At 48.1% G+C, this 24,905-nt stretch overlaps 1 protein-coding gene and 1 long non-coding RNA gene across 2 annotated transcripts; both read right to left on the minus strand.

The window, feature by feature from the left end:
* Window positions 1–5,098: 5,098 nt before the first annotated feature.
* LOC123351996 (PPE family protein PPE10-like) lies at window positions 5,099–15,301 on the minus strand. Its single transcript, XM_044991679.1, has 10 exons — window positions 15,275–15,301; window positions 14,391–14,447; window positions 13,293–13,316; window positions 12,332–12,388; window positions 10,448–10,471; window positions 9,504–9,560; window positions 8,387–8,410; window positions 7,884–7,940; window positions 7,192–7,215; window positions 5,099–5,293 (listed from the first exon to the last, which is right to left on the minus strand). Exons 1-9 carry the CDS (start codon window positions 15,299–15,301, stop codon window positions 7,198–7,200), a joined length of 345 nt encoding a protein of 114 aa, XP_044847614.1. The 3' UTR covers window positions 5,099–5,293; window positions 7,192–7,197.
* A 649-nt stretch (window positions 15,302–15,950) lies between these two features.
* On the minus strand, window positions 15,951–23,489 carry LOC123351785. The gene is made up of 7 exons (XR_006574065.1): window positions 23,445–23,489; window positions 21,825–21,848; window positions 20,916–20,972; window positions 19,788–19,811; window positions 19,279–19,335; window positions 18,339–18,362; window positions 15,951–16,007 (listed from the first exon to the last, which is right to left on the minus strand). It is a non-coding gene; the product is annotated as an uncharacterized LOC123351785 (long non-coding RNA).
* Between the last annotated feature and the right edge of the window lie 1,416 nt (window positions 23,490–24,905).

Raw genomic sequence — 24,905 nt, forward strand, 5'->3', positions numbered from 1 at the left:
CTGCTCCCGGCCCGGGTCGACAGATGTGGGCTTGCGGCCTCGCACGACTGTTCTAGGAATAGCTGTGTGCGGATCAGGCGGGAGCTTGGGGTCTGGACCCACCCCTCTCGCCGGCAATCAGAGCCCAGTCTCCAGCTGGCGCTGCAGTTTCAGAGCTTCGTTTATACGGCTGTTTTCAGAGTGCCGGCCCTGCAACCCCAAGTCTGCTGACCCTGGCTGGGAGCCTCGCTTCCACGGGCTGTGCAGAGGAGTGACTTAGATCCTCAGAGGTAGCTAGGTCTGGGTGTTGGGAGTCCAGCCCCATTTTCCAAAGTGAATTAGGCACTTAAGAGCCTGTTACTGAGCCAAAGGCCATTAGGGTCCTAAAGGGGCAGAAGGGCCAGCTACCCCATGACAGAAGGTGGCTGTATATGAGCTTCCTAAAATGCAGGTACCCAAAAATCACTCATCTCTCTGGAAATTTCTGACCTGTTTCTTAGTTGTACAAAGGCCACTGGAAACACCCTGGCCGTGTAAATAGACCTTGATGTGGGTGTAAATCACAGGTACGTGGAGCGTCACTGACCATCAGTGCCGCAGGCTGCGCTCTTCATTGCCATCCCACAAAATCTCATGTAAACAGTTTGAATTGTAACACTGCCACCCAACGCTGTCTGTCGCGTGCGCTCAGCACGTGCCTTCAAAGGAATGTAAGGCTGAATTTGTCCCACAGCATCCAATGCTACATCGTTAGCGCCAGGCCCGCCGATAGCAATTCCAGGCCCCGGGGCAGAACAGTCAATGGGCGTCTTCCGGCATGGCCAGGGCTTCCACATGCCGTCCCAGCTGTCTTCGCTGCCACCAGTACCACCTCGCGCGCGCCTAGGAGCCCTGTGGCCCACCCGGGCGATTTAAAAGGCCTGGGGCTCCCGGCCAGTGCCGTGGCAGCGACAGTGGCTGGGAGACCCCAGGCCCTTTTAAATCCCCTGGGCACTTGCCCCTCTTGTCCGCCCCCTTTGTCTGCAGGCCTGGTTAGAGCAGAAAACTGAATCAACCACCCTGAGCCTTGCGGATGAATATTGCCTCCTAACGGGTGCTGTCTCTGTAGATAGGCACAACCACAAGGACGATTTCTGCTAGGAAGCGTTCACTAGACTGCCTCTAAATCCAGTGGCTCTGACCCTTTCCACAACACTGTACCCCTTCCAGGAGTCGGATTTGTCCTGTGTACCCCCAAGTTTCACCTCCCTCAGAAACGACTTGCAGACAAATCAGACGTAAAAATACAAAAGTGTCACAGCCACTAGTACTGAAAAATTGCTACTTTCTCATGTTTACCATATAATTATAAACTAAATCATTTGGAATATAACTATTGTACTTACACTTCAGTGTACAGTATATAGAGCAATATAAACAAGTCATTGCCTGTAAGACATTTTAGTTTGTACTGACTTTGCTAGTGCTTTTTGTGTAGCCTGTTGGAAAACCAGGCAAATATCCAGATGGGTTGATGTACCCCCTGGAAGATCTCTGCGTACCCTGGTTGAGAATCACTGCTCCATCACCATTCACACAGCATGGCTCTCTGACTCCCTCTGGTGGCTGGACCACATAGCGGTTTATGAGTCTGCTTTGAGCTAAGGGTATGTCTATACTACCTGCCGGATCGGCGGGTAGTGCTCTAGCTATTGGGGATCGATTTATCACGTGTAGTGTAGACGCAATAAATTGATCACCGATCGCTCTCTCATAGACTGCTGAACTGCAGCTCGGAGGAAGCAAAGTTGACGGGGGAGTGGCAGCCGTAAATCCCACGCCGCGAGGATGTGAACTAACTTATTTTAAGTCGATCTCAGATATGTCAACTTCAGCTACGCTCTTCTCATACCTGAAATTGCATATCTTAGATCAATTTTCCCAGGCCAAAGAGAGCTGCTGAGTTCTTTACCCCAAGCAGTAGAGACTCATGCTTTTATATGCTCGGGTACCTTGTAATGGGACATCCTTGGACGGGTCATTACCAGTGGGGATTAGATTTTAACAAAATACATTGTATCAGTCTGAAATGAAAACACATTTAAATGGAATTCAAGTTGAATTCATCAGGCAGCTAATGACAATCCCCTGAAGACCGTTGGTGGCTGTAAGGTATATACTGCCTTAGCGAAAAGAGTCATAGCGGTTAAATAAAAGTCAGTAACCAACTAATAAATGTCTATGTTGCCCCGCCTCTTGAAGGCACAAATTCACACCTCATAAGTGTGACTAGGGTGACCAGACAGGAAGTGTGAAAAATCAGGTCATAGTGTGGGAGGTAATAGGCACCTATATCAGAAAAAGCCCTGAATATTGGGACTGTCCCTAAAAAATCGGGATATCTGGTCACCCTAAGTGTCAATCACATCTGCATTTTCTTTGGATTTTATGGTGGACCCCAGCTTTTCTGGCAAAATGTTGTTGTGGCTACCTAAAAAGTAGTATGGAAGCACTGCTTCTGCAGTCACTGTCATCTGGCATCCTAAGTTTCAGGAAAGGGATTCAGGAAGCAGCTACCACATGTATTTCTGATAGGGTTTGATATTGCTCCTGCTAAAAGAATCCAAAAGAGCCCTGCACCCATCTGGTTTGCAAAACACATCGTTCTATTGCAGTGATTTTCAAAAGGGCCTGTGAAGTTACGTGTCCAGATCCACTAACTCCTTTTAGAGATTGCAGCCTTAATGTCTTTTGGGGAAAATATTTGGTGTCTCATAGGAAGGATAGATGGTGATAGTCAGAGGTAGGGCAGAGGGTGGATGAGGGTGGTAAACCAGTGGAACGGGCTGGAGCCCAAACTATCTTAGAATAAATTAAGCCCTCTCATAAATGTGTCCCTTAACCTGTGTCCTTTGGAGAAGCCAGACTGAGGTGCCGTTTATGGGTGGTTCGGATGGGAGCAAATGCCTGTGTGATGTTCAGGTCAAAAGCATGTCAGTATTCTGGAAAGGATTCATTTTATAGAGACACCTGCAGATTTCTAGGGATTATGTGCTGGAACTTCCTTTAAATTATTGTTTTTTGTAAAGCACTTTGAGATCCTCTGAGAGAAAGCGCTAGAGAACGACCGAGTAACAAGCAAAAAATTTCCTTTTGGGGAAGGATTGGATCTAAACAGGGTTAATGAAAACCTCCCCAGACCCTGTCATGTTTGCACTGCTACCTAGGGGCCGTAGCCTTGTGGGTAGGTGGATCATAACAGCAGAGACAAGCACTGTCATTGCCAATGGCTTCAGGGTGCACTGATTAGGGATCATTTCTCAGTCAGTGCTGGAATTGAGCAATGAGGCAAACCCCTCGCCCTGTGAGATACCAATGTGAAAGAGCCTTAGAGGCAAGAGAACATCTGATATTTACCACAGCTCTTTTGTCTTTAAACCATGATTGAGGTCTTCAAACCACGATTTGAGGAGTTCAATAACTCAGACATAGGTTAGGGGTTTGTTCCAGGAGTGGGTGGGTGAGATTCTGTGGCCTGCGTTGTGCAGGAGGTCAGACTAGATGTCAGAAGGGACCATTATGATCCTTAAAGTCTATGAGTCCAGCACTTTATTCACTACCCCTTTTGCAGGTTTCTGCAAAATCCAACCCGGAGTTCTTTGTTTCTGCTCTATCACCCATATCATAGCAATAAAGTTGAATTAATTGGCAGAAGCATAGTGGGAGGCCCTGGGTAATAGCGGGAAGTATTTATTCCTCCTGGAAACTTCCACGTTTGGCACAAACATCTCAACCAGAGAGTGCTGCCTTTGGGCAACACTGATGGTGCCAGGGATATCTTCTGTGGCCAGTGTCGTGGTGTTAGGTGTATTAGGAAGCGCCATGGAAGGGGCTCCAGGCACAGCTATAAAGACCAGAGAAAACCAGGCCACAACGATATGGACTATACACTAGGAACCAAAGCTGCAACCTGCTCAAGGTTACACCAACTTTTTCCACAACCCGTTTGTTAATATCTTCTATCAAAATGCTATCTCTGCAGGGAGGACTGTTCTGATCACTAGCTACTCTGTCCAAGGAGCGTTATTGCGAGGAATTGGCATAGCAATCAAGTCAGAAAAAAGAAGGGGAATAGAAAAGGCATTTGAGGAAGGTGGGACTAATTCAATACTCCTGGTTGAGAGAAGGATTAAATGTTCTATTTCTCCAAATTAATCTCAACCATCACCGCTTCCTACCTGAATCATTCCTGTGAAGGTCAGACACAGGAACTAAAACTACAGGGTGCATAGGGACAAAGTGTTATTTTCTGAGATTTACTTCATCTCTTAAGAGGTACCTGGGTTTCTCCTTCATCTGCTGATTGTCCTTCAGTAGCCGGGGATGATTCCATTGATTTACTGTCGGGGGAGATCACAGTGCGTGGAAGCACCTGGGGAGGTCCAGTAATTACAGTTGTGGGGACCCGACTTCACTGAGACTCAGTGACCCCCCCCCCCAGGTTATAAAGCAAGAGTTTACGGGAGTTTCCACTCACAACAGACTCGCCATGGAGTAGATACTGATATCTCCCCAGTTGGGGCTTTTCTGGGAACAACTCTCCCCCACTGGTGTCATTGCCTTGGGAAGGAGAATTGTTGATGGGTCTGGCGCAAGGACACCTAGGGGGCATGGAGATGGCACAGTGTACAATTAAAAGTCAAATAAGAGACAGAAGATTCTGAAAGTCCAGAAGGGACGATTGTCATCATCTCGTCTGACTTTCTGCATAACACAGGCCAGAGAACCTCACCGAGTCATTTCTGCTGGACAGCCTGCACAAGGCTCAGCTCTCACTTGGGGCAGGGATTGTTCCTCACCGTGTGTCTGTGCAGCACTCAGCACAGCCTCCCATGGACTAGGGGCCGTCTCTCTCTCCATGACGGTGCTGGGCCAGGTGCAGCGGGGCCCTGATCTTGGTTGGGGCTACTACCATGAATAATCGTTTATTCTGAGTGATGGTGAGGCTGTGGTCACAGAGTGGGGCAATTTTCCTTGTGCTGCCATGGTGGTGGTGGGGGGGGTCCCTTTTCAAAAGCTTGGGAAACCGCTGCTCAAAAGCAGTTAGGACACTAGATGAGGATCTGAGCGGAAACGGGTTTATTTGCATTATTGCAGAGGCATTTGAGGGGCAACGGAAGGGTAAGAACTGCACCCTACAGTCAAATCATCGAACAGGGCAAAAGCAAATTCCATCGGAGCGTGCTGTGTTTTTCATGTTCAGGCTGAGATGGGTGAGAGCACGGGACAGAAAGCGTCAGGGCAGTTGTCGTGGTGGGTTTCTGGGAGCCTAGTACTGGGAGATAAGAAAAAAAGAAACATCCATCAGGACCAAAATACAGTGGGACCCCAATAAATTATCATAGATTTGAAGACCAAAAGAGACCAATATGAACATCTACTCCGAGCTCCTGCATTACACAAGCGAGAGAACCTCACCCAATAATTTCTGCATTAAGCCCGTAACTTCTGTTTGAGCTAGAGCATATATTTTAGAAAGATATCCAGTCTTGACTTAAAGACGTCAATCCACCACTTACCTAAGGAACTTGTTCAAATAGCTAATTCCCCTCCCTGTTAAAAAATGCACCTTATTTCTAGTCTGAATTTATCTTGCTTTAGCTTCCATCCATTAGGACTTTTTATGCCTCTGCTAGATTAGACTACTACCAGAAGTCTCTTCCCCGATATAGGTAATTATATGCCAGGATCAAGTAATCTTTTAACCTTCTCTTGGATAAGCTAAATAGATGAAACACCCTGAGATGCTTTTTTCCAGGCTTTGAATCCATCCCAGGGCTCTTCTCCAAAACCCTCTCCAATTATCTCAACATCCTTTCTAAAGTATGAACAGCAGAATTAGACATAGTGGGGCCAATTCTCTGCTGATGTAACTTCATTTAAAGTTAATGGAAAGTTTGGTCCCATATTCCATTGCTGGCCTCATCAACTTCAGCTCCCTGCCACTATAACATTGCAGTTGCTAGGCTCTGGTGAGAGAACCTCAGAGCAAAGGTAGTTTCTGATTCATAGATATCTAGGGATCCTTTGTTATTGTGGAAGGAAAAAACAATGTGTTATTCCCATTCAGATGACCTGATGCACATTTAATGTAATAGCAAAGGACTCAGCCAAAGCATCCTTCATAGGAAACAATTTATCTTGTCTGCATTCTGGATGATTTTAGAGGACCCTCTGAAAGAGATTTCATGGGTACCCAAAAGAAATTATGGGACACTTTCATGCCTCTCTAGTGGACTTGTGGGAGAAGAGATCCTCCGATAAGGCCGTGGGAAATTGTCATGAGACCCCTGCTGCCAGCTCATTCTAGAATATACAATTCCTGGGACATCTCCCAGCTACAATAAAGTCCAGGTGATTTCAGAGGAACTTTTTGCGAGATGTTCCATGAGTACTGAAGGGAACTGCAGAGATGTCAACATCCCATCACCCCAGCAATCTCCCATAACCTCCTTGGAGCTACTGTGGGCTCACTAGGAGACTGTTTGAGGTAACGCCCAGCAGCAATGACTTCTGGGTGCTACAGAAAACTTTTTGTGTTCTGCGTCGTGGATACTGGGGGGTGGGGTGGGAGAGGAGGTCAACCTCCCATAAGCCCTCTGGAGCAGTTGGTGTTTCCAAAGCGCCTTTGCAACATTGGAAAACACAGTCAATGCTCCTTACCTGGCAAATGTTACCAGACAACAAACCAGTGAAAACATGGTTGATTCACTGGATCTGTGTGAAGACAAATGACATGGAGAGGTAATCGCTGCCACTTCCACTGTTGCCTTTAAAGCTGTTGTCACTTACGGTATTGCTGTTGAAACTACCGAAGCCCAGCAAGCTGTGGAATATTTATGATGTGCATTATGTGTATTTATAATTATGTATCATTGAGTCATTTGGTTATCAGATGACTCAGGGAAGCTATGGACTATTTAAACCAGCTGGGGATCTGGCCCCAACATTATTCTCATCCACTGCAGGAAAGGAATATAATTCTTGCAAAAGTTCATACTTCCAAAGGCTGCATAAATTATTTCAACACACCGAATTGATGAGATACAGGGCAACAGAAGTTGCCTAGAGCATTTTGCAAGCAAATGGTTAGGCTGATAGTGAGCAGCGATGCAGGATACTCTTGAGGCAAAATATGATAGTCAGAAAGCAAAGATACCTGTTGATACTCACCGCTGACTAGAATTGGTTGTTTTGCTACAACAGAGAGAAAAATTAGGAATGCACACTGTTCAACTCCCCACCAGGGTAGCAGAGGTTGTAGCATCTAGTAACTTAAGAATAGGCCAAAGGAACTGAGGGACACTTCATGCCTGTCCAGTGGACTTGCAGGAGAAGAGGTCATCCTCCCAGGAGGCCATGGGAAATTCTCATGAGGCCCCCAGTGGGGATGGGGATGTATCCCAAAACACTTGGGATATCTGCCAGGTGCAATGCATTGTGGGTGTTTGTCAAAGACCCTCTTGCAAGATATTTCATGGGTGGCCAAAGGAATTGTGGAGAGGATAATGTCCCATCAACCCTGGGAATCTCATATAAGCCGACCAATTATGTGCTCACCTGGGGACCCCCTGATTAACTCCCAGTAGAAGTGCCTTCTGAGTGATGCCAAAAGGCCTCCTCTGGCCTGTCTCATTGCTACCCCGGGGACTGTGGAAGAGGAGGTCAACCTGCTATAAGCCTCTGGAGATTTTTATAAGCCCTGTGGAGTGGGAGGACTTTCCATGCTGCCTTTGCAACATGGGCAAACGCAGACAATGCTCCTGGCAGGCAAATGTAACCAGACATCCAACTGGCTGAAACGGGGTCCATTCGCTGATGTGTGTGGAGCTACAAGGCATGGGGAGGTAATGTCTGCTACTTACGCTGTTGTCATCAAAGCTGCCATCGCCTACGTTGCCAGTGTCTACGCTACCGCAGCCCTGCAAAATGGGGAATATTTATTATGTGTAATGTGGTAACACCTGTAGGGCTCCAACGGCTATTCCATCAGTGGGGCGATGGACAATTTATAGGATGTGGAGATGTGGCATACTGATTCCAGTGCTTCTCTGGACAATTTACACCAGTGGGAACCTGACATTGTTGATTTTTCTGAAGCTACAGTAAATTTTTTCAACTGGGGATCTGCCCCAACATCATTCTCATCCACTGGTGGAAACCAAGAGATAATCCTTGGTAAAGCTCCAACATCCCAAACCTGTAAATATGTTATACCAAGTCCACCTGATGAGATAAAAGGGGTCAGGACGGCAGTAGCTTAGAGGGTTTTGCTAACAAAGGGTTGGGCTGTTAGTGAGCAGCGATACAGAATACTATTGAGGCAAAGCATAACATTCCGATAGGAAAGATAACTACTGATACTCACCGCTGACCCAAATTGGTTGTTTTGCTACAAGAGAAAGAAGAGTTAGGAATGCACACTGTTCAACTCCCCACCAGGGTAGCAGAGGTTGTACCATGTAGTACTTTCAGAATAGCCACATCAGATCAGACCAATCAGCCAATCTACCCATATTTCCCTCCCAGGGGAGGAGCAGAGGAATGGGTGCCCCTAGTCGTCTCTCCCAAAAAGGACCAGTATTCCAGTGCTGGCCTCATCAATGCCATAGACATAGGAAATATCTCCTTGTTGCTACTCTAACATTTTAGCTCTTATGCTATGCTGAGATCCCCTCACAGCTAAGTAGGTTTCTTATTCACAGATATCTGGGTCCCCTTTATTATTCTGCAAGAAACAAGCCACATGTTACTCCCACTCAGATGACATGATGCAAATTTAATCTAATAGCAAAGCAGTTGGCCAACGTACCCTGGATAGGACACAATTTACCCTCAGTTCCTAGGACGGTTCCCAAAAGCAGTGCATTTCGGAAGGATCTCTTGTGAAATATTTAGTGGGTGCCCAAAGGAACTGTGGGACACTTTGTGCCTCTCCAGTGGACTTGTAGGAGAAGAAATCATCCTCCCATGAGGCCATGGGAAATTCTCATGTGGCCCCCCAGTTGGGATGGGGATGTATCCCAAAACTCTTCGGATATCTCCCACGTGCAATGCCTTGTGGGTGATGTCAAAGACCCTTTTGCAACATAATTCATGGGTGCCCAAAGGAATTGTGGAGAGAACAACCTCCCATCAACCCTGGCAATCTCATTTAAGCCTCCCAAATATGTGTTCACCTGGAGAACCTCTGAGGTAGCTCCCAGTAGAAATGCCTTCTGAGTGATATCAAAAAGCTTCTTCTGGCCTGTCTTATTGCTACCCTGTGGACTGTAGGATAGGAGGTCAAACTGCTATAAATCTCTGGAGATTTTCATAGGCCCTGTGGAGTGGGAGGACTTTCCATGCTGCCTTCGCAATATGGGCAAATGCAGCCAATGCTTGTCGCAGGCAAACACTACCAAACATCAAGCTAGCTGAAACAGGGTCCATTCCCTGATGTGTGTGAAGCTACATGGCATGGAGAGGGAATCTCTGCTACTTACGCTGTTGTCATCAAAGCTGCCGTCGCCCACGTTGCCGGTGTTTACGCTACCGGATTCCTGCAAGATGGGGAATATTTATTATGTGTATTGTGGTAACACCTGTAGGGCTCCAACAGATATTCCATCTACCTGGTGGGGCCACGGAGAATTTAATGCATTTGTAGATGTGGCATATTGATTCCAGTGCTTCTTTAGACAATTTACACCAGTGGGACTCTGGCCCCATTGGCCGGGCCGTCCTTAGGAATTCTGTGGCCCTAGGCAGTCCCCCCATGGGGGGGCGGGATGTTGGGACCCCAATCCTCCGTGGGGGGGAGTGGGTCCCAGGCCTTTAATTGGGGGGCTGGCTTGGGGGGCAGAGGGGAACCCCACTCCAGCACTCACCAGTGGTGCAGCTGGGACCGGATCGCTGCATTCCCGCTGCTGGTGAGTGCAGGCCCAATCCGGCTTCAAAACTCAGGGGAGTGGGGGCAGGGCTGGTCAGGAGAGAGAAGAGGAGGGGCTGGGGCAGAGCAGGGGCAGGGACCCTGGGGAAGAGCCAGAGCAGGGGCTGGAGCAGCGTGCAGCTGCATAGAGAACCAGGAAATTTGTTGCCCCACATTTCCTGGTGCCCTACGCAGCTGCGTACTTTGCGTATGGGTAAGGACGGCGCTGCCCGTTGATTCCAGTGCAGCTATGGGAAATTTATATCAACTGGGGATCTGGCCACAAAAATCATTCTCATCCGCTGGTGGAAACCAAGAGATAATCCTTGGTAAAGTACCGACATCCGAAGCCTGCAAATTTGTAATACCAAGCCTGACCTCTGGGATAAAAGGGGTCAGGATGGCTGTAGCCTAGAGAGTTTTGCTAACAGAGGGTTGGGCTGTTAATGAGCAGTGATACAGAATACTATTGAGTCAAAGCATGATAGTCCGATAGGAGAGATTAATGCTGATACTCACCACTGACCAGAATTGGTTGTTTAGCTACAACAGAAAGAGAGGTTAGGAATGCACATTGTTCAACTCCCTACCAGGGTCACAGAGGTTGTACCATGTAGTACTTTCAGAATAGGCACACCAGATCTGGCCAATGTTACCCGGGGTTCTTGCAACCCAAAGCTCTTGATAACTTTTACTCTGTGCGAAGTGGTGTCAGGAAATAAATCAGGGGAGACACAGCCATCCGAACGATAGATGGCTGGCACAAACAGAACCACACGAGAGTGCTTTCACTTAAAGCTAAACTTTACTTAGTCTCAAGTACTTACACACATCCGCAAGGGGTTAGTAACACCCCCCCCAACCCTCGATAATTACCAACACTGAGTGTCTCTTGAGTGGTACAGTGGCAGCCCGTTTGCCCGTGAGGAACACAAGAGGCATCCAGAGGGAGGGACCAGTCCTGAAGAGTCCCCCCATCTCAAGATTTTCCCCCTTATTTATACATTCGTAATAGAACGACACATCTCTTAAAGAAACCTTGTTAATAAGCAGTTTCAATGATCAAGCAAGAGGTTCCTTCTGATTATTGATTAACCAGGTGTGGGTTTTTCCAGAGTTTGCAGCCTTGAGACACCAATAGATATTCCTGGGGCATATCCTATTCCTGGGGCATATTTTAAAATGCATGTATCACCAATTTCAACACAATTCTTAACAGGAAGGACACAGGGTCAAGCTGCCCTTGCTGTGGCACCCAAAACTCTCCCCCCCACACCGCCTTGGTCAAGCTAAGACTGCTGAATGGCCAATTTACAGCTTGCTGACTAGGTCGCCTTTAACAATAAGCCAGAGTGGTTTCAGGCACTTTACTGATTTGCCAAAGTCTCCCCATACATCCAATAGGCCAATCTACCCTGATGATCCTCTCAAGGGTGGAGCGACACTAGTCCTCTCTCCTAAAAGGCCCAGTATTCCAGTGCTGGCACATTAATGACATAGACATGGGTACTATCTCCTGGTTGCTATTCTGAAAGTACTACATTGTACTCATGGTAACATTTTAACTCTTATGCTATGCTGAGATGCCCTCCCATCTAAGGAGGTTTCTTATTCACAGGTATCTGGGTCTCCGCTATTATTCCGCACGAAACAAGCCACATATTATTACCTCTCAGATGTCATGAGGCAAATTTAATAGCAAAGGAGACAGCCAAGATACGGTTGATAGAACACAATTCACCCTCCCTTCCTAGGACTGTTGCCAAGAGCAGTGCATTCCGTGTGATTTCGGAAGGATCTCTTGTGAGAGATTTAGTGGGTGCTCAAAGGAACTGTGGGATACTTCATGCCTGTCCAATGGACTTGTAGGAGAAGAAATCATCCTCCCATGAGGCCATGGGAAATTCTCATGAGGCCGCCAGTTGGGATGGGGATGTATCCAAAAACTCTTAGGATATCTCCAAGGTGCAATGCCTTGTGGGTGATGTCAAAGACCCTCTTGCAAGATAATTCATGGGGGCCCAAAGGAATTGTGGAGAGGACAACCTCCCATCAACCTAGGGAATCTCATTTAAGCCTCCTAAATATGTGTTCGCCTGGAGACCCTCTGAGGCAGCTGCCAGTAGAAATGCCTTCTGAGTGATATCATAAAACCTCTTCTGGCCTGTCTCATTGCTACCCCGGGGACTGTGGGAAAGGGAGGTCAACCTGCTATAAGCCTCTGGAGATGTTCATAAGCACTGTGGAGTGGGAGGACTTTCCATGCTGCCTTCGCAACATGGGCAAACGCAGCCCATGCTCCTCGCAGGCAAATGTTACCAGACATCAAACTAGCTGAAACGAGGTCCATTCGCCGATGTGTGTGAAGCTACATAGCACGGAGAGGGAATCTCTGCTACTTACGCTGTTGTCGTCAAAGCTGCCATCGCCCACGTTGCCGGTGTTTACGCTACCTGAGTCCTGCAAGATGGGGAATATTTATTATGTGTATTGTGGTTGCACCTATAGGGCTCGAACACATATTCTATAGACCAGTGGGGCTATGGATAATTTATAACATCTTGGGATGTGGTGTATTGATTCCAGTGCTTCTCTAAACAACTTACACCACTGGGAACCAGGCCCCGTTGGCAGGGCCGTCCCTAGCAATTCTGCAGCACTACGCAGCCCCCCCATGGGGGAGGGGGGCATTGTGGGACTCTAGTCCTCCGGGGGAGGGAGCGGGACCCAGGCCTCCAAGGGGAGGGGGGGTTGCTTAGAGGGCAGGGGAGAACCACACCCCAGCACTCACCAGCATCGTGGCTGGGACCGGATTCCTGCATTCCCACCATTGTTGAGTGGAGCAACCACAACAGTTTTGCAAAACTGGCTGCAAAACTCAGAGGAGTGGGGGCAGGGCTGGGCAGGGGAGAGAAGAGGGGACGGCTGGGGCATGGGGGGCAGGGACCCTGGGGAAGAGCCAGAGGAGGGCCTGGAGCAGCGTGCAGCTGCGTAGAGCACCAGGAAATTTGTTGCCCTACATTTCCTGGTGCCCTACGCAGCTGCGTACTTTGCGTATGGGTAAGGACGGCCCTGCCCGTTGATTCCAGTGCAGCTATGGGAAATTTACATCAACTGGGGATCTGGACACAAAATCATTCTCATCCACTGGTGGAAACCAAAAGATAATCCTTGGTAAAGCACTGACATCCAAAGGCTGCAAGTTTGTAATACCAAGCCTGACCTCTGGGATAAAAGGGGTCAGGACGGCAGTAGCCTAAAGGGTTTTGCAAACAAAGGGTTGGGCTGTTAGTGAGCAGTGATACACAACACTCTTGAGGCAAAGCTTGATAGTCTGATAGCAAAGGTAACTGCTGATACTCACCACTGACCAGAATTGGTTGTTTAGCTACAACAGAAAGAGGAGTTAGGAATGCACACTGTTCCACTCCCCACTAGGGTAGCAGAGGTCGTAGCGTCTAGTAACTTCAGAATAGCCACACCAGATCTGACCAATAGGCCAATCTACCCTGATGTCCCGCCCAGGGGAGGAGCAGAGGGGTGAGCGACACTAGTCCTCTCTCCTAAAAGGCCCAGTATTACAGTGCTGGCCTCATTATTGCCGTAGATATAGGGGTAAAAGCTCTCTGTTGTGTTTCTGAAAGTCCTACTAAGGGCTCATGGTAACATTTTAGCTCTTATGCTATGCTGAGATCCCCTCACATGTAAGTCGGTTTCTTATTCACAGATCTCTGGGTGTCTTTTATTATTCCACAAGAAACAAGTCACATGTAATTCCCACTCACATAACACAATTGACCCTCCCTTCCTAGGACTGTTGCCAAGAGCAGTGCATTCAGTGTGATTTCGGAAGGATCTCTTGTGAGAGATTTAGTGGGCAACCAAAGGCACTGTGGGATACTTCATGCCTGTCCAGTGGACTTGCAGGAGAAGAGATCATCCTCCCATGAGGCCATGGGAAATTCTCATGAGGCCCCCCCAGTTGGGATGGGGTTGTATCTCAAAACTCTTGGGATATCTGCCACGTGCAGTGCCTTGTGGGTGATGTCAAAGACCTTCTTGCAACATAATTCATGGGTGCCCAAAGGAATTGAGAAGAGGACAACCTCCCATCAACCCTGGGAATCTCATTTAAGCCTCCCAAATAAGTGTTCACCTGGAGACCCTCTGAGGTAGCTCCCGGCAGAAGTGCCTTCTGAGTGATATCATAAAACCTCTTCTGGCCTGTCTCATTGCTATCCCAGGGGCTGTGGGAGAGGGAGGTCAACCTGCTATAAGCCTCTGGAGATGTTCATAAGCCCTTTGAAGTGGGAGGACTTTCCATGCTGCCTTCGCAACATGGGCAAACTCAGCCAGTGCTCCTCGCAGGCAAACGTTACCAGACCTCAAACTAGCTGAAATGGGGTCCATTCGCTGATGTGTGTGAAGCTACATGGCATGGGGAGGGAATCCTGCTACTTACACTGTTGTCGTCAAAGCTGCCGTCGCCCACGTTGCCGGTGTTTACGCTACCAGAGTCCTGCAAGATGGGGATTGTTTATTATGTGTATTGTGGAAACACCTGTGGGGCTCCAGCAGATATTCCATCTACCCGGTGTGGCCACGGAGAAATTAATGCATTTGGGGATATGGTGTATTGATTCCAGTGCTTCTCTAGACAATTTACACCAGTGGGAACCTGGCCCATTGGCAGGGCCGTCCCTAGCAATTCTGCGGCCCTACGCAACCCCCCCACGGGGGAGTGGGGTTGTGGGGCCCCAGGCCTCCATGAGGGGGAGCGAGTCCCAGGCCTCCATGAGGGGGGCTGGTTTGGGGAGCAGAGGGGAACCACACCCCTGCATTCACCAGTGGGGCGGCTGGGACCGGATCATTGCACTCCTGCTACTGGTAAATTCAGACCCAACCGGCTGCAAAACTCAGGGGAGTGGGGAGGTGGGGCTGGGGCAGAGCAGGGGCGGGGACTCTGGGGAAGAGCCAGAGCAGGGCCTGGAGCAGCGTGCAGCTGCATAGCCCCAAATTTCCTAGTGCCCTACACAGCTGTGTACTTTGCGTATGGATAAGGATGGCCCTGCCCGTTGATTCCAGTGAAGTTATGGGAAATTTGACTGCTGATACTCACCACTGACCAGAACTGGTTGTTTTTCTACAACAGAAAGAGAGGTTAGGAATGCACACTGTTCAACTCCCCACCAGGGTAGCAGAGGTTGTACCATGTAGTACTTTCAGAATAACCACAGCAGATCTGACCAATAGGCTGATCTACCCTGATGATCCTCCCAGGGGTGGAGCAGAGGGATGAATGACACTAGTCCTCTCTCCTAAAAGGCCCAGTATTCCAGCGCTAGCCTCATCAATGCCGTAGACATAGGTCATAGCTTCCTTGTTGCTATTCTGAAAGTACTACATGGTGCACATGGTAACATTTTAACTCTTCTACTTTGCTGAAATCCCCACACAGTTGAGTAGGTTTCTTATTCACAAATATATGGGTGTCCTTTATTATTGTGCAAGAAACAACCCTCATGTTGCTCTCATTCGGTTGTCAAGGTGCATATTTAATCTAATAGCTAAGGAGTTGGCCAAAGTACTGTGGATAGGACACAATTTACCCTCAGTTCTTAGGACTATTGCCAAAAGCAGTGCATTTTGGAAGGATCTCTTGTTAGGGATTTACAGAGTGCCCAAGGGAATTGTGGGACACTTCATGCCTGTCCAAGGGACTTGTAGAAGAAGAGATCATCCTCCCATAAGGCCATGGAAAATTCTCATAAGGCCCTGAGTTCGGATGGAGATTTATCACAAAACTCTTGGGATATCTCCCAGGTGCAATGCCCTGTGGATGATGTGAAAGACCTTTTGCAAGATAATTCATAGGTGCCCAAAGGAATTGTGCAGAGGACAACCTCCCATCAACCCTGGCAATCTCATATAACCTCCCAAATATGGGTTCACCTGGACACGGGGTCCATTCACTGATGTGTGTGAAACTACATAGCATGGAGAGGTAATCTCTGCTACTTACGCTGTTGTCGTCAAAGCTGCCGTCTCCCACGTTGCCGGTGTTTACGCTACCGGATTCCTGCAAGATGGCGAATGTTTATTATGTGTATTGTGGTAACACCTGTAAGGGAATGTCTACACTACAGGATTATTCCAATTTTACAGAAACCAGTTTTTGGAAACAGATTGTATAAAGTCGAGTGCATGCAGCCACACTAAGCACATTAATTTGGTAGTGTGCGTCCACATACCAAGGCTAATGTCGATTTCCGGAGCATTGCACTGTGGGAAGCTATCCCATAGCTATCGAATAGTTCCCGCAGTCTCCCCCATGCATTGGAATTCTGGGTTGAGATCACAATGCATGATGGGGCAAAAACAGTGTTGCAGGTGATTCTGGATAAATGTTGTCAGACAATCCTCCTGCCGTGAAAGCAAAGGCAGACAATCATTTTGCACCCTTTTCCCTGGATTGCCCTGGCAGACGCCATAGCACGGCAACCATGGAGGCCGTTTTGCCTTTTTTCACTGTCACCGTATGTCTACTGGATGCTGCTGACAGACGCGGTACTGCAGTGCTACACAGCAGCATCCCCTGGCCGTTGCAAGTTAGCAGAGACGATTACCAGTCATACTGTACCGTCTGCTGCTGTCATGGGTGCTCCTGGCAGGTCTCGGTGAGGTTGGCTGGGGGCGCATGGACAAAAATGGGAATGACTCCCCAGGTCATTCCCTTCTTTAAGTTTTGTCTAATGGAGAGTCAGTCCTGCCTAGAATATCAGGCAAGCCTACTAAAGAGCCCCAGAGATCCCGCAGAAATGATGAGCTGCATGCCATTCTAGGGGGTGCCCCTGCAACAACCCCACACGTTGCTTCCCTCCTGGGCTACCGTGGCAGTGTCCCCCCATTTGTGTGATGAAGTAATAAAGAATGCATGAAGAAACAGCACTGACTTTATTGCCTCTGCAAGCAGAGATAAAAGGAGGGAGGGGAGGCAGCCTCCAGCTGCTATGATATTCCAGGCAGGACTGAATCTCCAGGAGACAAAGCTTAAAGAAGGGAATGACTGGGAGTCACTCCCATTTTTGCCCAGGTGCCCCTGGCCGACCTCACCGAGGCCTGCCAGGAGCATCCATGACAGCAGCAGACGGTACAATATGACTGGTAACCGTCTCTGCTAACTTGCAACGGCCAGGGGATGCTGCTCTGTAGCACTGCAGTACCGCGTCTGCCAGCAGCAGCCAGTAGCCATACGGTGACATTGAAAAAAAACGAGAAACTATTTTTTTCCCTTTTCTTTCACGGGGGTCGGGGGGAGGGGGCTGACGACATATATCCTAAACTGCCCGCGACAATGTTTTTGACCCTTCAGGCTTTGGGAGCTCAGCCAAGAATGCAAATGGTTTTCGGAGAGTGCTGGAACTGTGGCATAGCTACAGTTGTCAGTCACTCCTCCCTCCGTGAGGGTCCATTTGATTCTTTGGCTTTCCATTATGCTTGTCTCAGCTCCTTAAGTTTCACGCAGCACTGTGTTGAGTCCCTATTGTGGCCTCTGTCTATCATAGCCATAGATATTTTTTCAAATGCTTTGGCATTTCGTCTTTTGGAATGGAGTTCTGATAGAACAGATTCATCTCCCCATACAGAGCTCAGCTTCAGTATCTCCCGTACGGTCCCTGCTGGAGCTCTTTGTGCATTCTGGGACTGCAAGGACCTCCTTGCTGATCAGCGCTCCATGCTGGGCCAACAGGAAATGAAATTCAAAAGTTCGCAGGGCTTTTCCTGTCTACCTGGCCAGTGCATCCAAGTTCAGATTGCTGTCCAGAGCAGTCACAATGGTGCACAGAGGGGAACCCCACCCCAGCACTCATCAGCGTCACAGCTGGGACTGGATCCTTGCACTCCTCCTGCTGGTGAATACAGGCCCAGCTGGCGGCAAAACTCAGGGGAGTGGGGGCAGGGCTGGTCAGGGGAGAGAAGAGGTGGGGCTGGGGCAGAGAAGGGGCAGGGGCCCTGGGGAAGAGCCAGAGCAGGGCCTGGAGCAGCATGCAGCTGCATAGCCTCAAATTTCCTGGTGCCCTACACAGCTGCGTACTTTGCGTATGGGTAAGGACGGCCCTGCCCATTGATTCCAGTGCAGCTACGGGAAATTTACATCAACTGGGGATCCGGCCACAAAATCATTCTCATCCACTGGTGGAAACCAAGAGATAATCCTTGGTAAAGCACTGACAGCTGAAGGCTGCAAATTCGTAATACCAAGCCTGACCTCTGGGATAAAAGGGGTCAGGACGGCTGTAGCCGAGAGAGTTTTGCTAACAAAGGGTTGGGCTGTTAGTGAGCAGCGATGCAGAATACTATTGAGTCAAAGCATGATAGTCTGATAGCAAAGATAACTGCTGATACTCACCACTGACCAGAATTGGTTGTTTTGCTACAACAGAAAGAGAAGTTAGGAATGCACACTGTTCAACTCCCCACCAGGGTAGCAGAGGTCGTAGCGTCTAGTAACTTCAGAATAGCCACACCAGATTTGACCAATAGGCCAATCTACCCTGATGTCCCGCCCAGGGGAGGAGCAGAGGAATGAGTGACACTAGTCCTCTCTCCTAAAAGGCCCAGTATTCCAGTGCTGGCCTCATCAGTGCCCTAGACATAGTAATAGCTCCTTGTTGCTACTCTAACATTTTAGCTCTTATGCTATGTGAGATCTTCTCACAGCTAAGTATGTTCCTTATTCACAGATATCTGGGTCGTCTTTATTATTCTGTAAGAAAAAACCCACATGTTGCACCACTTGGATGACATGATGCAAATTTAATATAAAGCAAAGGAGTTTGCCAAGGTACCCTGGATAGGACACAATTTACCGTCAGTTCCTAGGACTGTTGCCAAAAGCAGTGCATTTTGGAAGGATCACTTGTTAGGGATTTAGTGGGTGCCCAAAGGAATTGTGGGACACTTCATGCCAGTCCAGGGAACTTGTAGGAGAAGAGATCCTCCTCCCATGGAGCCATGGAAAATTCTCAGTTGGGATGGGGCTGTATCCTAAAACCCTTGGGTCATCATCCCATAAGGCCATGGGAAATTCTCATGAGGCTCCCAGTTGGGATGAGGATGTAACCTAAAACCCTTGGGATATCTCCCAGGTGCAATGCCTTGTGGATGATGTGAAAGACCTTCTTGCAAGATAATGCATAGGTTCCCAAAGGAAATGTGGAGAGGACAACCTCCCATCAACCCTGGCAATCTCATAAAAGCCTCTGAAATATGGGCTCACCTGGAAACGGGATCCATTCTCTGATATGTGTGAAGCTACATAGCATGGAGAGGTAATCTCTGCTACTTACGCTGTTGTCGTCAAAGCTGCCATCTCCCACGTTGCCGGTGTTTACACTACCGGAGTTCTGCAAGATGGGGAATGTTTATTATGTCTATTATGGTAACACCTGTAAGTCTCCAACGGGTATTCCATCAACCCTGTGGGGCCTTAGATAATTTATAGCATCTGGGGATGTGGTATATTGATTCTAGTGCTTCTTAGACAAATTACACCAGTGGGAATCTGGCCCCATTGATTCCACTGAAGCTACGTCAAATTTACATGAACTGGGGATCTGGCCACAATATCACTGTCATCAACTCGTGGAAACCAAGGAATAATCCTTGGTAAAGCGCCTACATTCCAAGGCTGCAAATTTTTAATACCAAGCTTAACCTCTGGGATAAAAGGGTTCAGGACGGCTGTAGCCTAGAGGGTTTTGCTAACAAAGGGTTGGGCTGTTAGTGAGCAGCGATACAGAAAAATCTTGAGGCAAAGCATGATAGTCTGATAGGAAAGATAAATGCTGATACTCACCACTGACCAGAATTGGTTGTTTTGCTACAACAAAAAGAGAAGTTAGAAATGCACACTGTTCAACTCCCCACCAGGGTAGCAGAGTTGTACCATGTAGTACTTTCAGAATAGCCACACCAGAGCAGACAAATAGGCCAATCTACCCTGATGATCCTCCCAGGGGTGGAGTAGAGGAATGAGTGACACTAGTCCTCTCTCCAAAAAGGCCCAGTATTCCAGTGCTGGCTTCATTAATGACATAGACATGGGTACTATCTCCTTGTTCTTATTCTGAAAGTACTACATGGTAGTCATGGTAACATTTTAACTCTTACACTATGGTGAGATGCCCTCTCATCTAAGTAGGTTTCTTATTCACAGATATCTGGGTCTCCTCTATTATTCCGTAAGAAAGAAGCCACATATTATTCTCACTCAGATGAGATGAGGCAAATTTAATCTAATAGCAAAGGAGGCAACCAAGATACCCTTGATCGGATACAACTGGCCATCAGTTCCTAGGACTGTTCCTTCCTTGTGATTTTGGAAGGGTCTCTTGTGAGAGATTTAGTGGGTGCCCAAAGGAACTGTGGGATATTTCATGCTGTCCAGTGGACTTGCAGGAGAAGAGATCATCCTCCTATGAGGGCATGGGAAATTCTCATGAGGTCCCCAGTGGGGATGGGAATGTATCCCAAAACTCTTGGGATATCTCCCAGGTGCATTCCTTTGTGGGTGATGTCAAAGACCCTCTTGCAACATAATTCATGGGGGCCCAAAGGAATTGTGGAGAGGACAACCTCCCGTCAAACCTGGGAATCTCATTTAAGCCTCCCAAATAAGTGTTCACCTGGAGACCCTCTGAAGCAGCTCCCAGCAGAAGTGCCTTCTGAGTGTTATCGTAAAAAGTCTTCTGGCCTGTCTCATTGCTACCCCGGGGACTGTGCAGTCAACCTGCTACAAGCCTCTGGAGATTTTCATAAGCCCTGTGGAGTGGGAGGGCTTTCCATTCCGCCTTCGCAACATGAGCAAACGCAGCCAATGCTGTTCACAGGCAAACGTTACCAGACGTTAAACTAGCTGAAACGGGGTCCATTCACTGATGTGTGTGAAGCTACTTAGCATGGAGGTATAATCTCTGCTACTTACGCTGTTGTCGTCAAAGCTGCCGTCGCCCACATTGCCAGTGTGTACGCTACCGGAGTCCTGCAAGATGGGGAATGTTTATATGTGTATTGTGGTTACACCTATAGGGCTCCAACGGATATTCTATAGACCAATGGGACTATGGATAATTTAATGCGTTTGGGGATATGGTGTATTGATTCCAGCGCTACTCTGAACAATTTACACCAGCGAGAACCTGGCCTCATTAGCAGGGCCATTCTTAGGAATTCTGCAGCCCTACACAGTCCCCCCATGGGGAAGCAGGGAATCGTGGGGCTCCAGTCCTCAGCAGGATCCAGGCCTCCACAGGCAGGGTGTTGCTTGGGGGGCAGGGGAGAACCACACCCCAGCACTCACCAGTGGGTGGCTGGGACCAGATCGTTGCACTCCTGTGCCTGGTGAATGCAGACCCAGCTGTCTGTAAAACTCAGGGGAGTGGGGGCAGGGCTGGTCATGGGAGAGAAGAGGTGAGGTTGGGGCAGAGCGGGGGCAGTGGCCCTGAGGAAGAGCCAGAGCAGGGCCTGGAACAGCGTGCAGCTGCATAGCCCCAAATTTCCTGGTGCCCTACACAGCTGTGTACTTTGCGTATGGATAAGGACGGCCCTGCCCATTGATTCCAGTGAAGCTCGGGAAATTTATGTCAGCTGGGGATCTGGCCACAAAATCATTCTCATCCACTGGTGGAAACCAAGAGATAATCCTCGGTAAAGCGCCGACATGCCAAGGCTGCAAAATTTGTAATACCAAGCCTGACCTCTGGGATAAAAGGGTTCAGAACAGCTGTAGCCTAGAGAGTTTTGCTAATAAAGGGTTGTGCTGTTAGCAGCGATACAGAATGCTCTTGAGGCAAAGCATGGTAGTCCGATAGCAAAGATAACTGCTGATACTCACCACTGACCAGAATTGGTTGTTTCGCTACAAGAGAAAAGAGAAGTTAGGAATGCACACTGTTCAACTCCCCCCAAGGGTAGCAGAGGTTGTACCATGTAGTACTTTCAGAACAGGCACACCAGATCAGACCAATGTTACCCAGGGTTCTTGCAACCCAAAGCTTGGTAACTTTTACTCTGTGCGAGGTGGTGTCAGGAAATAAATCAGGGGAGACACGGCCGTCCGACCAATAGATGGCTGGCACAAACAGAACCACACGAGAGTGCTTTCACTTAACGCTAAACTTTACTTAGTCTCAAGCATTCAAGCACTCAAGTCCGCAACAGATTAATAAAATACCACCAACCCTTGATAATTACCAATGCTGAGTGTGGCTCTTGAGTGGCACAGTGGCAGCCCGTCTGCCCATGGGGAATGCAAGATGCATCCAGAGGGAGGGACCAGTCCTGAAGAGTCCCCCCATCTCAAGATTTTCCCCCTTATTTATACATTCGTAATAGAACGACACATCTCTTAAAGAAACCTTGTTAATAAGCAGTTTCAATGATCAAGCAAGAGGTTCCTTCTGATTATTGATTAACCAGGTGTGGGTTTTTCCAGAGTTTGCAGCCTTGAGACGCCAATAGACATTCCGGGAGCATATCCTACTCTTTTGAAATGCATGTATCAGGAATTTTAACACAATTCTGATCAGGAAGGACGCGGGGTCAAGCTGCCCTTGCTGTGGCACCCAAAACTCCCCCACTCCTGCCTTGGTCAAGCTGAGACTGCTGAATGGCCAATTTACAGCTTGCTGACTAGGTCACCTTTAGCAATAAGCCAGAGTGGCTTCAGGCACTTTACTGGTTTGCCAAAGTTGCCCCATACAATATATAGGCTAATCTACCCTGATGATCCTCCCCGGGCTCGAGCAGAGGAATGGGCACCCCTAGTCCTCTCTCCTAAAAAGGCCCAGTATTCCAATGCTGGCCTCATTAATGCCATAGACATAGGTAATAGCTCCTTGTGGCTACTCTAACATATTAGCTCTTATGTTATGCTGAGATCCCCTCACAGCCTAGTAGGTTTCTTATTCACAGATATCTGGGTCCCCTTTATTATTCTGCAAGAAAACACCCACATGTTGCTCTCACTTGGCTGACATGATGCAAATTTAATCTAAAAGCTAAGGAGTTTGCCAAGGTACCCTGGATAGGACACAATTTCCCCTGAGTTCTTAGGACTGTTGCCAAAAGCAGTGCATTTTGGAAGGATCTCTTGTTAGGGATTTTGTGGGTGCCCAATGAACTGTGGGACACTTCATGCCTCTCCAGGGGACTTGTAGGAGAAGAGATCATCCTCCCATTAGGCCACTGAAAATTCTCATGAGGCTTTCAATTGGGATGGGGCTGTATCCTAAAACCCTTGGGATATCTCCCAGGTGCAATGCCCTGTGGATGATGTGAAAGACCTTTTGCAAGATAATTCATAGGTGTCCAAAGGAATTGTGCAGAGGACAACCTCCCATCGACCCTGGCAATCTCATATAACCCTCCCAGATATGGGTTCAGCTGGGCATGGGGTCCATTCGCTGATGTGTGTGAAGCTACATAGCATGGAGAGGTAATCTCTGCAACTTACGCTGTTGTCGTCAAAGCTGCCGTCTCCCACATTGCCGGTGTTTACACTACCCGAGTCCTGTAAGATGGGGAATGTTTATTATGTGAATTATGGTAACACCTGTAAATCTCCAATGGATATTCCATCGACCCTGTGAGGCCTTAGATAATTTATAGCATCTGGGGATGTGGCTACTGATTACAGTCCTTCTCTAGAAAATTTACACCAGTGAGAACCCCATTTATTCCACTGAAGCTATGGCAAATCTATGTCAACTGGGGATCTGGCCACAACATCATTCTCATCCACTCGTGGAATCCAAGGAATAATCCTTGGTAAAGCGCCGACATGCCAAGGCTGCAAATTTGTTGTACAACGCCTGATCTCTGGGATAAAAGGGTTCAGAACAGCTGTAGCCTAGAGAGTTTTGCCAGCAAAGGGTTGGGCTGTTAGCAAGCAGCGATACAGAATACTCTTGAGGCAAAGCATAACATTCCGATAGGAAAGATAACTGCTGATACTCACCACTGACCAGAATTGGTTGTTTTGCTACAACAAAAAGAGAAGTTAGGTGTTGTGTATTTGGTTGTCATGGTTTTTGTTCCTATGGCAACTGAGTTAGATTATTAGGGGATAGCCCGGCCGGCTTCAGCCGGTTGGGTGAGCTCTATGTCTGTAAATAAAATGGTAGTTTTGTTAGCTGTCTGCTCTCTGGCCTCAAGTGATTTCTTCCTAAACCGGCTGCCCCCAAGGATATAACATTAGGAATGCACACTGTTCAACTCCCCACCAGGGTAGCACAGGTTCTACCATGTAATACTTTCAGAATAGCCACACCAGATCTGACCAATAGGCCAATCTATCCTGATGATCCTCCCAGGGGTGGAGCAGAGGGATGAGTGACACTAGTCCTCTCTCCAAAAAGGCCCAGTATTCCAGTGCTGGCCTCGTTAATGACGTAGACATGGGTACTACCTCCTTGTTGCTATTCTGAAAGTACTATATGGTACTCATGGTAACATTTTAGCTCTTATGCTATGCTGAGATCCCCTTACATCTAAGTAGGTTTCTTATTCACAGATATCTGAGTCTCCTCTATTATTCTGCAAGAAAGAAGCCACATATTATTCCCACTCAGATGACATGAGGCAAATTTAATCTAATAGCAAATGAGGCAGCCAAGATATCCTTGACAGGACACAATTGACCATCAGTTCCTAGGACTGTTGCCAAGAGCAGTGCAGTCCGTGTGATTTTGGAAGGGTCTTTTGTGAGAGATTTAGTGGGTGCCCAAAGGAACTGTGGGATATTTCAAACCTGTCCAGTGGACTTGTAGGAGAAGAGATCATCCTCCCATGAGGCCATGAGAAATTCTCATGAGGCCCCCAGTGGGGATAGGGATGTATCCCAAAACTGTTGGATTAGCTCCCATGTTCAATGCCTTGTGGGTGATGTCAAAGATGCTCTTGCAAGATAATTCAT

Source organism: Mauremys mutica, chromosome 17 (assembly GCF_020497125.1).
Source record: "Mauremys mutica isolate MM-2020 ecotype Southern chromosome 17, ASM2049712v1, whole genome shotgun sequence".
NCBI lineage: Eukaryota > Metazoa > Chordata > Testudines > Geoemydidae > Mauremys > Mauremys mutica.